The sequence below is a fragment of the Vitis vinifera genome, chromosome 1 (genome assembly GCF_030704535.1).
Source record: "Vitis vinifera cultivar Pinot Noir 40024 chromosome 1, ASM3070453v1".
Lineage (NCBI taxonomy): Eukaryota > Viridiplantae > Streptophyta > Magnoliopsida > Vitales > Vitaceae > Vitis > Vitis vinifera.
This window is the reverse complement of record NC_081805.1, coordinates 22504529-22520759: the sequence shown is the minus strand read 5'-3', so window position 1 is coordinate 22520759 and position 16231 is coordinate 22504529. Positions and strand designations below refer to the sequence as shown.

Here is a 16231-nt window from a genome sequence, read left to right as displayed (position 1 = left end):
TATTTAAATATCAATTATTTAATAATTTTATTTACATTTTAATTTATTACATAAAAAGTGGTCCACATATAATTAAAATAAACAAGATAATTTTCTACCACAAATAAGATTATAGAAAAAAAAATAAACAAAAATTTAAAATTTTAAGTCTTTTTTTATATTTAAAAATAAAGTTTTACTAAAAAATAATATTCATAGCAAAATGCCACATATCATGAAGAAAATATTCATAACATAGTTTTAAAGACAAAAAGTACATTCAAGGCTAAAAGTGATATTTTTCCACGAAAAAGTGGAGTTCATGGCAAAAGATCATATATTGTGTCATAATTATTCTCATTATATTTTTTCCCATAAAAATTAAATTTGTTGCTAAAATAATTTTGTGGCAAAAAATGAGTTTATGACACAATGTCATATATTGAACATGAATTATTCTTACCATATTTTTAGTAACAAAAAGTAACTTTGTGGTTAAAGTTAATATTTTGTCATGAATAATATTACGATAAAAAATGGAGTTCATTATACTAATTGTTCACATCATATTTTTGGCAACAAAAAGTAAATTTGTGGCTAAAAGCGATATTTTGTCATAAAATTTAGTTTATGGAAAAAACAAAATAGTGGCAAAAAGTGATATTTGTTATAGTGAGATTTCTTTTTCTCACTGAGAACATAGTGTGATTGTGTGTTTCTTTTACTTGCATATGTACTCTTTTTTTTTTTCCTTTTTGTATTGTTTTACCTTCCTAAGAATAGGGCATATTCAAGTTTTACCAACAATATTTTAAGGCTCTTAGATTTTCATAAGCGCATGAAATCATGATAAGATAGGATTTAAAATTGCTTTAATGGTAATAAGTAGGCTCAAGGGTTGTTCAAACAATTAATATATGCTGACACAAAAATAGGGTGGGGTTGTGTTTCTTATATTAATTATTTGACTAAAAATAAAAAATATTTGAAAAAAACGAAATCATTTTATTTCCATTTGTGTGTCTTTTAGAAGAACTAAAATGCTAAGAAATGATTAGAGAATGATCACACAGCCAAAGCATCGATAGACTACAATCACATTTTTATTACTGTCTACTTGTCAACTTACCATGTCCTAAAATTAATTGTGTAGAAATTATCTTTTATACTAATTGGAAAAAATATTAATAATATTCTAATCTTTGAAATATAGAAATTCATTTGATATCAAGTCATTCCTATTTTCAAATTCCTTCATAATTTTGTATGGCAAGAAATTCATTTAGACATATAGTTACTACCTTTTTTTTCTTTTTTCTTTTCTTTTTTTTTTTCTTTTTTGACTATTTGTCTAACAACTGAGGACTTCATAACATATATCCTTCAATTTCACCCTTTTGTTCATCTAGGAGGATGAAATCTTACCACTTGATATGAATCCAATGGTTAACATAATTCGATATATATGACTTCTTAGGCAAGTACCTTGTGGTTTGATATATAATCAACAATAGTCTATTGTCAATTTTCTTTTTTAAAAAAATAAAAAATTAAGATGTTTAAATATTGATGGTGTTAATGACACCCCCTAAGAGGTTGATATTTTGGAATCCAAAAAATTAGGTAAGTAATTAAATACATAGAATAAAATATAGATTTGGAAAGCACCAACAACAACCTCTTTTAAAAGCCTCATTTTTCCACAAAATCACTTAATCTTGATTAAGAGAAAACCAGTTTTTTGTTCTGCATTCTTCTTTTCATGGCTACTATAAGAAAGAGTAAGGGTCGCCAAAGGGTTGAGATGACTAAAATGGCAAAAGAAAGTAACCTACAGGTTACCTTTTCCAAACGTCGGTCTGGCCTTTTCAAGAAAGCTAGTGAATTGAGCACCCTTTGTGGCGCCGAAACTGCCATTATAGTCTTCTCTCCAGGTAAAAAAGTATATTCATTTGGCCATCCATCTGTCGAATCCATCGTAGATCGGTTCCTTACACGGAATCCTCTTACAAATGCTGGTACACTACAACTTTTCGAGGCTCATCGTAGTGCCAATATCCGTGAACTCAATATGCAACTTACTCAAGTTCTCAATGAATTGGGGGCTGAAAAGAAACGTAGTGAAGTGCTTGAAAAGATAAAGAAAGCCAGCCAAACACAGTGTTGGTGGGCAGCTCCAATTGAGGGGCTTGGTTTTGAGCAACTTGAGCTATTGAAAGTGTCTCTAGAGCAACTCAAGGCTAACGTTGCAAGGCAAGCTGATAACCTTATGTTCCAGGCAGCTAATCCTCCTGATTTTTTCTCTCCAAACTCTATTGGAGCAATCATTCCACATGATGCAAAGATCATTGGATTTGATCCTCATGGCTTTAACTTTGGTTATGGTGGTTCTTTATTTTGATTATGTTGCTTATCATCCATCTGGTTATATTTCTGTTGCTTACTCCGATGATGGTGGTGTTTTTGTGTATAATAACAAAATTCAAGTTGGAATTATGGTATTTGTTTATCATAATAATAAGAGGGTAAACTTTTTCTTCACCATTTTTTCTTTGAGATTGAGATTTTTCTATATCTTTTACTTCTTCCCCACGAGGATAGAGTTGAAACTTACCAATATAAACTCACTCAAATCTACTCCTAATTGTTGGTACTCAGTTATAAATGTTGTTAAAAACTACGGCAAAAAATAATGAGGATAAAAGAAGAAAACAAAAACAACAAAACCCATGAAGTACACAACGATTTATATGGCTCGGCCTAAAGCCTACATCCATAAGCAAGGACAAAAAAAAACTATTATTGTTGAAAGATATTACAACCTAGAACTCTCAAATCCCAGAGTCCCAATTACACCCAAAAAGAAACTTACTCTCCAAATCAAAATCTCTTCCTATATATTTTTCCTAATTACATAGAAAAATTCCACATAAGAAACTAATTGTATAATTGTCAAAGATATCGATTCATAAAAGAATATCACATAATAGGATATTTCCTTTGTGATAATAAGAAACTATCTTACATGAATATATCCTATTTGGAAACTAGCTATTATTGACTCAAAAATAGAATATGAGGCATTTTCCAAAAATATCCACCTTAGCCCAAATTCCTATGATTCAAACAAAATCGAAATTCTTTCATGTCACTTCACTGTCACACCCCTAAGGGGCCTCAAATACTACCAACACCAATTAAGTTCAAACAATGTCTAAACTTAATCATAGGATCGAACTTAGTCATCATATATGTTGGATTATCCACTATAGGGATTTTTTTTCACTACAATAGCACCTTGTGCAATCACATCCCTAATAAAATGCATTTTGATATCAATATGTTTGGTCCTCTTATGGAACATCAAATTTTTTTTCAAATGTATAACATTTTGACTATCAAAATACACATCAGTCAACTCCTGTTGTAAGCCTAAATTGTTAAACAAACCCTTAAGCCAAATCGTCTCTTTCACTACTTCTATGGCTACTATGTATTCTACTACAATTGTTGACAAAGCAATTATAGATTTCAAAGTTGCTTTCCAATTAATAACACTACCACATAAAGTGTATGCATGCCCAGTTAGAGACCTTTTTCTATCCAAATATCCAACATAGTCAGGATCAACATAACCAACAATTGCCTCAAAGATGTCACTACTTTTATCATATACTAAGCCAATATATAATGTTCCTCTCAAGTATCAAAGTATCCATTTCACTATTGTCAATGGATTTTTCTAAGGCGATCCATATATCTACTCATCATACTAACTACATGTGAAATGTCTTACCTAGTGAAAATCATAGCATACATAATGTTCTTAACTATACTAATGTAAGGAATATGTGACATGTGCTCTCCCTCTTCCCCAAGTTATAGTGATAAAGAACTTGAAAGTTTGTGCTTGTTGGTTCTGACCCTTGCATTCTAAAGCATTTCAATACTTTCTTAATGTACTTTTTATGATAAATACAATTCTCTACTTCTTGTTCTCCATATCTAATATTTTCTTTGTAGCCTAAGGTCTTTTATTAATTTCAAACACTCCTCCAAGTTAAGTTTCAATCTGTTGATCTCAAGCATATTCTTAAAGTCAATTAACACGTCATCAACATATAATAATAAATAAATGAAACAATCATCAAACAATTCCTTATGAGAAACATAATTGTCATACTTGTGCCTACGATAATCATTATCAATCACAAAAGTATCAAACCTTTTATACCATTGCCTAAGAGATTGCTTTTAAACAAGAAAACATGGTCTTCCTTTCTTGAAATAATGAATCCTTCAAGTTGATGCATATGAATCTACTCTTCTAACTGACTATGTAGAAAAGCAATCTTGACATCAAGTTACTCTAACTCTAAATCAAATAAAGCAACCATGGAAAGTAACATCCTAATTGAGTTATGCTTCACAAATGGAGAAAACACTTCATTGAAGTTCATGCCCTTTTTTTGTGTAGCCCTTTTTTACCAAGCATGCATCATGCTCTCCTTAAAAAAGTTTCATTTATTCATTCTACAACACCACTTTGTTCTAGAGTATGCCTAACTATGTGGTGTCTCAGAATACCTTCATTCTTGCAACTCATTGAACTCATTCCCACAGAATTCCATGTCACTGTCAATTCTCAAGCGTTTGATCTATCTTTTTGTCAACTTCTCAATCATAACTTTCCATTGCTTAAACTTCCCAAAGACATCATTATGATGTTTCAAGATAAACATACCCAAACCTTTTTAGAGTAATCATCAATGAAAGTCAACATATATCTTCCACCACCATATGATACAACCTAAGAAGGACCACAAAGATCCAAATGAATGTAATCCAAAGTATTGCATCACCATTTTCTTTTTTTTCTTTCCCTTATGGCCTGGATAATTTCTCATTCAATGCCCTTCTTTCTTGAAATTGAAACATTTGTTATTTCCCCTATACTTTGATTCAGATCTTGATTAACCCTTTTTACCATTACTTTTCTTCTCTATTCTCCCTCTAGCCACCAAACCTTCACCTAAGCTTTCTTCTCTACTGTTAGACACCCTCTTCTTCAACTCCTTGGAGTTCAAGGCTGCTCTAACATCCTCTTTGGAAAGAGTGTCTCTATCATCCATTATGGTATCCATAAAGTGCTCATGAGAATTTGGTAGGGAACGCATCAAACTATTGTTTAGTTTTCATTATCAATTCTAACATCAATTTTCCTTAAATTCATGAAAGTTTTATTAACCTTATTTAGATGGTCTTTAATAGGCATATCTTCTTTAATCTAGGAAGCAAACAACTATTTCTTCAAATATAAGCAATTTATAAAAAACTTCACCATAAACAAAATTTCCAATTTCAACCATAACTTGACAATGGTTTTATCTTCTACAATCTCACAAAGTCCCTCATTACCCAAGCACAATAGATTAACATTATGCCTTTTCTCCATAGATTAATCCTTTTCTTCATTAGACATCGTTGTTGGTAGAGCCACTTTACCTTTCAATACTTTTGACAACCCCTATGGAACCAAAAGGCATGCATCTTAACATACTATAAACTGAAAAGTGCTTCTTCCATCAAACTTCTCAACCTCAAACTTTTTCACCATTCAAGGTCTAATAACATGTGCCCTGATACCAGTTTTTATGAAATACCACAACAAAGAATAATAAGAAGGAAAATAAAAAATAAAATAATTAAACAAAAAACACACAAAGCACACGAGGATTTATGTGGTTCGACCTAAAGCCCACACCACAGGCGAAGATGAAGAAAAACTTCCACTATTGTTGAGAGAGATTACAACCTAGAGCTTTCAAGTCCCAAAGTCCCAATTACACCTACAAAGAGACTCACTCTCCAAGTCAAAATCTCTTCCTATATATTTTCCTAATCACATAGGAAGATTCCACATAGGAAACTAATTATATAATTATCAAAAATACCTACTCCTAAAATAAGATCTCACAATAAGATATGTCCTTTATGATAATAGGAAACTCCCTTACATGAATTTATCCTATTAGGAAACTATCAATAACTTTTCAATTGATTAAGAAATAGAATTTGAGACACCTTCTAACAATAAACTTTACTTGAACCCTATTTATGTTTTTGGTATCTATGTTTATGAACTTTTCTTGAACGCAATCCATTTATTTGGTAGTCATGCTTATAACCTTTACTTGAACCTAGCCCATGAGGTAGGTACTTACCATTATAATTAACTCTATTTGAAACTAATTCTCCAATAGTATTCACAAACATAAATATTTTTAAAAAATGTCAAGATTCACCACTCTATTTAAAGCCCCATTTTCTGAACCCACTCATTGCTCAATAGCTAAACCCTTTCCTTAGTTCTAAGGTTCTACAAACAATTTTTCTAAGTGTTACATACACACACACACTTGTTCTTGATTTTTTCTTTTTTTCTTTTTTTTTTGAGGTACATTTAAGATGTTTTTCTAGAGGATTCACTAATAATTTAAAATGAATTTTAAAGGATTTTTAAAATAAAAAATAATAAAATAATAAAAAAAAATAGATGCAATTGATTAATGTCATATATAGCATGGAAATAAGGACACATCATATCTCAATCTTGATTATAGCATTAAAAGCACTCCCAAACTAGTTAATTGTATGCTACCTTATTTGTTCTCAGTTTTCTCACATTTTTTTGCTAGTTTTGTTGCTTACAACTACTTTTATGAATAATGATGGTTTTGGAATCCTCTTGGGACATCCCAAAGGCAAGAATGGGGTATGAGTTGAGCCGAAAGATCCAAATCACATGAAAATCAAAGGCACTATCCTATTTTAACCAATAAAAATTTTTGATCTGGTTAAAGGGTTAAAGATGTCCAAATGAGTTCAAATAAATTTTATTAAAATCTAGACTCATTGTAGTTTAATCTCACCAATTTTCAAAAGAATTGGATGCCAATTCCTATGTAAATAAATTGGGAAAGATTAGTGAAAAGCAAGAAATGAGTTGAAAGACTGAGGAAATTCTGGTTAAAATGGCACCACACTGGTGCAACAATGGTGCCTCAACTGAAGTTGCCGCCAGTTTTGGCAATGAGCAAGGCAAGCCACTAGAGAAAGTGACACTAGGGTGGCTCCATACCACTTGGTGCTACCACTTTCTCCAGTGGTGCTGTAAGATGATGTGAGGATGCACAATGCTCACTTTTGTTAGACTTCTCCAAATGATTGTTGGATGCTTCCACTTCATATTTGTTAGATCATGCAGATTGAAAATTATAGTGAAACTTTTGTCCTTTTCATTTCAAACAAGACAAGTTGGTGAGTTTTCAACTTCTTACTTTTATTCATTGATAAGACATTTTTCTATATTTTTATTTTAAATTGCACAATAGCAAGAATTTGTTGAACTCTTACATGATGAAGAGGATTACTTAGCTAATTCTTGTTGTTATATATTAAAAGTCGTAGGTCTCATAAGTGTATGCAGAGTAGATTGTCTATCCAAAAAAATCTTTAGTTATAAAAGATTATTTTTGTCATTTTTGTTTATAGATCAATCTTTTGTTTATGGATATGTTTTGTTAGCATTAAAAATACTATAAATAGTTTTGCACCTGCAAATTAATGAAGCATTTTCGATATTAATTACTTATATGTTTGGTTGCCTTTAGAGTTTTTCAATGTTCAATATCTTTTATTTTCATGAAATATGATTGATAAAAAAAAAGGTTATGAAAATTATTAGAACAAGAATTTTGCTTAAATGGGTATAAGGGTATTGGGGATAAATTTTCTTTTATGATAGGATTCTAAAATGAATTGAGTTTGCTCTCTTGTATGGTTTGTATGTAAATTGAGGAAAAAGAAAGAAAAATGGAATTTTAGGTTTTTGTTTAATGTTGTTTTTCCTTTTCCCTTTTTTTTCTTTTCATTTTTCATTATCTTTTTGTTAGATCACATAGATTGAAAATCATAATGAAAATTTTGTCCTCATTTCAAACAAGACAAGTTGCTAAGTTTTCCACTTCTTATTTGTATATTATTGATAATGGTTTTTTTTCTCTCTATTGTTATTTCAAATTGCATTATAGTAAGAAAACTTCATTGAACTCGTATATGATTTGGAGAATTACTTGACAAATTCTAGGTGTCATTGAAAACCAAAGGCATCATACCTTGTGTAGAGTAGATTGTCTATCCAACAAAAACTTGGGCTATAAAAGGAGTTTTTTTTTTTCTTTTATAAAACAATCTTTTTGTTGTGGACCTGTTTTGTTAGAATTAAAAATAGTATAACAAGTTTTGTACCTACAAATATAGCATTTGAAATATATGTTTGTCAATATATGTATTATAGTTGGGAACTAGTCCCCAATAGCAATGCAACAAATCCCAACAACAAATGCTTATGACACAAAATAAGAAAAATTACCATAAGCGTCATTGTTAAGTAAAGATGACAGAAAAAGATGATTGTGTTTCTTTAGAGGTAATCATAGACATTTTTAAAGCTAACTTGGAGAAATGCAAGTTGATTTCTTAAACCTTAGAAGATAAAGTAATTTAGATTAATATTTATTCAGTAAGTTGATGAATAGAGTAAAGCAGTAGCGATGTGGGCATGGAAAGATTCCACATATAATTCCCTTGGTTCGGTTGAATCTGTGAGCACTAATCATAGAAAAATATTGGTGGCTTTTTGGCAATTAATTTGACAGCCCAAACCCCTCAACTCTACCCAGTAAATTCAAATTTCTGTTATAAACGGAAGCAAAACTTAACAGCTTCAACGGCTATTCTCACACTATAATTGCACATTGTCCCTTTCTTCATCTGCTTCAATCTCTATATATCTTGTCCTTCCACAAGGCAAAAACGCATCACTCTTTGTCTCAAAAGCCTTCCAACTGTTGTCTTGGAACTCCTTGAATTTGCTGCGAAAAATGGGGCATGATCAGCAGGAGAAGGATGCCAGAAAGAGGGCCATTGATGATTGGCTTCCGATCACTATCGTCTCGGAATGCCAAATGGTGGTACTCTGCGTTCCATAACGTGACTGCCATGGCAGAGCTAGGATGGTATGTTTCTCTCATGATTCCTACAACAACGTATCTATATATAGTATTCAGTTAAAAAAAGAAAAATGAGGTCTTAATTAATATTTGTTTTCGTTGTTATTCCTAAAGATTGTGTGCCTCATGTCCTTGAATGTTACAGAATACACCAAATTAAGCTTTCATCATGACATTTTTTTTCCTGTGATATTTTAGGAGTCCTGGAGTGGTCATTCTTGTTTTCTCATGAATCATCATGTTGTACACTCTATGGCAAATGGTTGAGATGCATGAAATGGTCCCCGGTAATCAGTTTGATAGATACCATGAGCTAGGATAGCATGCCTTCGGTGAAAAGCTTGGCCTCTGAATTGTGGTGCCTCAACAGGTAATTGTAGAAGTGGGTGTGGACATAGCCTACATGATCACCGGAGGCAAATCCTTGCAAAAGTTCCATAACACAGTTTGTCCCAACTGCAAACCCATTAGGACCACCTACTTCATCATGATTTTTGCTTCTTGTCACTTCGTTCTCTCCCATTTGCCCAATTTCAATTCCATCACCGGTGTCTCATTTGCTGCCGCAACCATGTCCTTAACGTAAGTCTCTGTATTCCTATCTTTTGTGGGCTTTCTGTGACAATCTTCATGCTGTAAGATTGATTTTCTTACCTTCCCATCTGCAGTTACTCAACTATTGCCTGGACAGCTTCGGTTCATAAGGGTGTCCAACCGGATGTGCAATATACATACACAGCTTCCACAACAACTGGAAGAGTCTTCAACTTCTTTAGCGCCTTGGGGGATGTAGCATTTGCCTATGCTGGTCACAATGTGGTGTTGGAGATCCAAGCAACAATTCCTTCCACACCTGAGAAGCCTTCCAAGGGACCGATGTGGAAAGGAGTGATTTTTGCGTATATTGTTGTTGCCTTGTGCTACTTCCCTGTTGCTCTGATTGGATACAGGATGTTTGGGAACAGCGTTGCTGACAGTATCCTTATCACACTGGAGAAACCCCGTTGGCTTATAGTAGCAGCCGACCTGTTTGTTGTCATCCATGTTATTGGAAGCCACCAGGTGCAATTCCAAATCTTCTCCAAATAATATGCTTTTACATATATTTCATCGAATCTTCATTTCCTCGTAAGCTTGTGGAAACTGCAGATATATGCTATGCCAGTGTTTGACATGCTAGAAACATTATTGGTGAAGAAACTCCATTTCACACCTTGTTTCAGGCTTCGTCTTATTACACGCACTCTATATGTTGGTGGGTGCTTCATGCTCTTCTTTCTATCTGAGATTTGACTAAAAGTTTCAGCCAATGTTCATGACTCTTAATCTTTCTTATATATCTCCCATGATTGTAGCTTTTACGATGTTCATTGCTATGCTGATCCCTTTCTTTGGTAGTCTCCTCGGATTCTTGGGAGGATTGGTTTTTGCCCCAACAACATACTTTGTAAGAAATAAATTCTTCATCATCCATCTTAGTGAAATAATTAAGACTTTGCAACACAAAAATTTCCATACAAGACTGGGATATTATCTTTCATAACGAGGTTCCACTAATCTTCGATTTGGGTTTTCTGCAGCTCCCTTGTATCATGTGGCTTGCTATTTAAAAAAAAAAAAACCCAAAAGATTTAGCTTATCATGGTTTGCAAATTGGGTATGTTGACTATCTTCACACTGCATCTTAAGGCTTAGGTGGCGTTTGTTTTTTTACTTAATTCTAAATGGAACCTTAATACTTAATAATATTAAATATTAGGTTATTTGTTTTTGTAGTATTTTATTTCTATTAAGTATTAAAAAGTAAAAAAAACTCATTATGTTATTTTTTCTATTTAGTAAAAAGTTTATAATAAGTCATGAAAAAGTAAAAAAACAAACAACCTAAATTCTAAAACTAAATGGTTTTCAGCAAAAAGCCAAAAAAACAAACACCACATTAGTCTCTCTCCCGTTTCCTATTTTTCTTTGCAAAATTCACAAGGACTAACAGGATTTTGTCTGAATTATTTTTCTTTTTTTGGAATATTTCAGATCTGTATAGTTCTGGGAGTGATATTGATGATTTTAGCTCCCATTGGTGCACTAAGACCGATCATCCTTCAAGCCAAGACCTTCGAATTGTTCTCATGATGATCTTCCCATCGCAATAAGGATTTGATTGAGCGAGTGGCTCAAAAGTTCAATATATATATCATATGGTGATGGCGGTGTTATCTACCATGGCCTCATTTTAACATCTAAATACATATTGTTTAGTCTAGGAAAAGGGACTTGGCTGAGGAAACATCTGAAACCGTTGGATATCATCTTAGGGGTTTATAGTTTTCTCTTGTTTGATTTGCTTGTACACTGACTCTGTTAAATATATGTTTCCAGCATTTGGTGGAAAGGCTTCGAATTTCAATTCTCTCCAACATTACCTACAAAGGGTTATAGTTGCAGAAATCAGTATTTCATGCCTCCATTTTCAGGATGCCAATGAAACTAACACGATTGATCACATGAAACTGGCCCACAACTATCACGAGATCGGAATGTTTTCTGTGGCAGGATATTTATGCCAATAGTATTCTCTATATTATTAAAATTCAATCCCATGGAATCAAATTATGTAGCTAGCTAGAAAATGGTGACTATCTGTTACAGATTTTATCAACTAAAGAGTAAATGCAGGTACAGATGAAAACTAGACATATCACACACTGTTAAGAGAGCTATGACATTTCTGTCATCCTTAGAGATATATAATTTACACTGAGAAGCAATTTACCCCATGATCATACTGAATATACTCGCTGCTATTTTCCCAATCATTGACCACATTCTTCTTATGGGCTTCCACAAAGGTGGAAAAAATTCGTTTGGGAGTGATCCTCGTTAAAGTACTTTTAACTAGAAACACTTCTCTCTAGATGACACTTCTATTAGAAACATTGTCATAAATAATCACTTGATGTTTAAACATAAATAATGAGAACTGTTTTGAAAGTGTTATCATTACAATATGCATCATCATTTGAAGTCATTCTTTATATTTTTAAATGTGATTTTTAAAATTTTTCTAAATACCTTTTTTCTAAAAAAAAAAAAACATAATTCCAAATATTCAGAACGCTTCTAACCTTCTAAGAATCATTCTTAAATGGACTATAAGTTCACTTCAAAATATTGCGAAAACGACTTGTAGTACTCCACTTGTAGTGGAAAATTAATGAGGTTACTACCATACGCCCAACTTTAATATTACATTTGCAGGCTGTAGTTACAGTTATAACTACTTCTTACCTTCATTTTCAGCAGCTGAATAAATTAACCTTGAGAAGGGGAATACTTACATGACAGAGCAACAGAGCAAGCACCACTAGGATTCTCAAAGATCCATAGGAGATTCTTCAATTTCTCAATCTCTTCCTGGTTGAGCTCAGTATGTTCACTGCCACCAAAATTCACCCTTTCTTGTAAAGGGTTTTCATTGATATGAGAGTTGGTGAAGTATGCCTAAAGTTCTCTACTATCCACCTTTGAAACCTTGCTATCCACCCTTGAAACCTCAATCTTTACTCAAAGTTTGAGGCTTTCCATAGAGTTTCTAGCACCGGTCCCTTATGTGTCTTGGCTTCTTGCAGTAAGTACTCCAAATAGTGCCCTTATTTGTTGTTCTAGACAAATCAACTATTGATGGAGGATTCACATTGTCAGTCACTTGAGTTTGGGCAGTGTTAATGTCATCAACAATCTCAGACATGGTATACGTAGAATTCGGAAATAATTTCAAAGAAAAATATAGTACAGTGCCTTTGAAATGGCAATGAAGGCCATGAAACTATGGTTCAAAAAATAAGGGAAAAAGGGTACTATAACTCGGTAATAAAGGTTGAAAAGAAAAAGTCCTAAGGAGCCTAATTTGGCTCTGATACCATACAGAGAAAAATTATATTTCTCATTCATATTTTAAAAGTATGCAGCCCTAGAAATACATATAGTAGCATAAAAGAAAGAATAAAAAGAGTTAGAAACTACCCTATTAAAGATCCCTAGGAACGAGCATTTCTAATACTTCTGATGATTGAGTTCATGTTTTCCAGCATATTATTGCATGTTCCATCATTTTTGAGTTGGCATTTAATAAGGCAAAGTTTCATGAAAATTCACACATTCAACCCACTATGTAGTTGTGTTTTCCATATAAGACGGATCTGGGTGAGCTCCCTAGTCCAATCTAATTTGAACCATCAGCCATTGGACTAGACTAATTATGTAAAATTTCTCCCCATCCCCGTTGCATGATTCTAACAATCTAGAAACTCGTCTCTTTTCAAAAGATTATGGTGACTTAGCAATGTGAAAAATGAAAGCTTATTATTAATTTTTTGAATGATTTCAATTAAGCTGATTTTCTGGGCATAGACAAATTCTTTTCTCACTGTCATTGAGATCAACTTCAATTAGAGGGAGGGTCTGCAGGGGCTTGATGCTTTTGCAATCCATGCTGCAGGGTTGGATAAATTACACGGCTGGTGAAAGGGGAGATTCTTTGTCATTTCTACAACCAGTTGAAATGGATTATTTGCAGGACCTGGAGAAACATGGTGTGTCTCTGACGGAGTATCTGCTTCTCAAAGTGTTGGATAGTTTCCCGTTGTCTGGTCAGAAGCACCATATAAAGAAGTTTATTTCCTTAGAGAAGCATATCTGGCTGCTATATTGACAGAAGGCACTAGAATCCTTCATCTTTGCAGAGGTACAAGTTAACAATAACCTTTGTAAAATATTTTTTTTTTTTTTTTTTTTTTTTGAAAGGTACTCTTGCTGCCTGTTATCATGTTCTGGTCTTTATCTTCTCTGTTTCTGTGTTTGGGATGCGATATATAGATACGATCTTCTTCCCCCTTTTTTTTCCTCTTGTTGCGTACTCTCATATTCTGATCTTCACCTTCTCGGTTTCTGTATTGAGGCAAAGAATATAGATATTTCTTAAGGTTAAATTGTTAATATGGACTCGCCTGATGTTGCCAACCAGTATGGGATTGATTCATTTGCTACTTTTCCCCATCCACCCAGCAAGAAAGAGGGAGAGGGAGAGCAAACAAACTAGAAAAGGTGCAAGTTATCAAATGGTTGTGATAGCTGGATTTAGTTCATCTTTTATAAGTGATGCCTCTTTGTTGGAGAAAAATGATTTATAAACGGATCCCATACAATTCCAATTAGGCTTTGTGTAATTTTCTCATTTTTCAGGTTAATCCAATAGGCAATTTGATATGCAGAGTTCATCAGTATAGACTGTGGAGGCACAAGTAACTATCTGATTCAAGAACAGGACTGCAGTGGATTTCAGATACTGGGGTCGCTAGCTTCGGAAGATTAGAACAAGTTGAGAATCCAAATGTCTTAGTTGATAGACATTTGATATTTTTTTATCTCACTTTTTTCAGCTCGCAAACATGCTAAGAAACACACAGGAAATCTGGGCACAAGACAAAATGCAAGGATTTTCAGTTATCAAGTCACCCTGGAAGGAAAGCTTCTGGTGTTGGGGTTAACAATTCTAATGGAGTTGCCCTGGTTCCTTGTAGTCAAAACCTTTAAGATTCTTAGGCAGTCGAAAGAGGTAAATGACTGTCTTAATGTTATTTTTTATTTACATGTTATCACTCTATCAGAAATCAGTAATGCACACTTACATTTTCAGATTATCTTCCCCTATGATGAGTTTGTTGAATTTTTCAATTGGGACAAACCTGGATTCCCCCTTGTGGGCATATAAATTGTGGAAACAGGTTTGAGTTTCATTAACTTAATATTGAGAATGTAAAGTAGTTCCGGTCCTAAAAATTGAGTTTGTATGTAAACACACTTCTTTTCTTTAATAAACAAGCTTTCTATCTGAGTTCCAGGCGCCTATATAAGTCTATCTTGAACATTGCTTACAAATGGAGGATTGCAGCCTAATCACATGACCATGCTGTTATCCCCTTCTGAAATATCCCCATGAAATAGAAATAGGATGGTTGTAATGAATAGCCATTCAGTACTTTTTATTTCAGTGCCACAATGATAATTTGCGGATGGGAGATTTTTTTACTGATCAGGGTGAGGGTGGAGAGGGTTGTGTCAATATTGGTGCGGAGTTGTGCTTGGACTGATCCCAATTTTTTGTTTGTGTGGTGCTTCTATCTGCCCTTGAGTTGGGGTTTTATGTTTGGTTGGCTTTGTATTATTTTCCTTCTGTTGCTGCCCCTCTAATTCTTAATTTTGGAAGAGTTGCTAAAAACATGGTGGTGTCCGGTAGAGGTCTGAACAACAATTAGAACAAAAAATTATGCTATAGAACTTACATGTATATTGGAATTCTAAAATTCATAAAAAAGTGTAAATTAAGATGAGGCTAAGTTTGGTACTTATGGGCCTGTTTGTGAGCTCTTGGATGGTACTGGTCATCTACCTTGCGGGTGAAGTTTACTAAAGAGTTACCCTGTGTTCCCATTGGCATTATTCAGTTGTTACTGGAAGAATCTCTTGTCATTTGTATATTCTTCTGTATTCTAATAATATTTGTGTTTCCTATGACAAAATGAAGGTGTATGATGATTTATATCATACGTTAGATACAAAGGGCTGGTTCTTGGTCAAATGATGGTGTAAAAAGAGCTGGTTCTTGGTCAAGTGGTTTAACCATCGCAATTAATGGTTCTATCGGTGATATCATAAAAATTTGGTCAAGTGGTTTAACCATCGCAATTAATGGTTCTATCGGTGATATCATAAATAGTTAATGTATAAGAGTATGTTCAATAATGTTTCTACTCGAAGTGTTTTTAATGGAAGTATTTTTTTTAGACGTGTTTGTAGAAAAATCAACTATCAAGTGTTTACATTATAAGTTATTTTTCAATACTATAAGTAATTTTTCAGATTTTTAAAAGTGTTTTCTAAATTTTACTAAACACTTAAAACTTATTTGACATTGATTTTAGGAAGTGTTTCTAACATTTTTAATATTTAAAAATTTTTTATCATTCAAGTATTTGAAATGTTAGAAACGCTTTTTAGAATCACTACCAAACGCACCCTTAATTTTTTTTTCAAAAATACTTTTTAGACTAAAAGCGCTTCATAGAATCACTATCAAACTAACTCTAAATGGAAGGAATAAATGCCTAGATGTGGGGCCA

The 16231-nt window shown here is 33.1% G+C and overlaps 1 protein-coding gene and 1 pseudogene across 1 annotated transcript; both read left to right on the top strand.

Annotated features, from left to right (window-relative positions):
* Positions 1 to 1741: 1741 nt before the first annotated feature.
* Positions 1742 to 2380, top strand: LOC100263343 (agamous-like MADS-box protein AGL62). Its single transcript, XM_002272339.3, has one exon. It carries the CDS (start codon positions 1742 to 1744, stop codon positions 2378 to 2380), a length of 639 nt encoding a protein of 212 aa, XP_002272375.3.
* A 6544-nt stretch (positions 2381 to 8924) lies between these two features.
* On the top strand, positions 8925 to 11193 carry LOC100241080 (lysine histidine transporter 2-like; annotated as a pseudogene).
* Positions 11194 to 16231: the final 5038 nt, after the last annotated feature.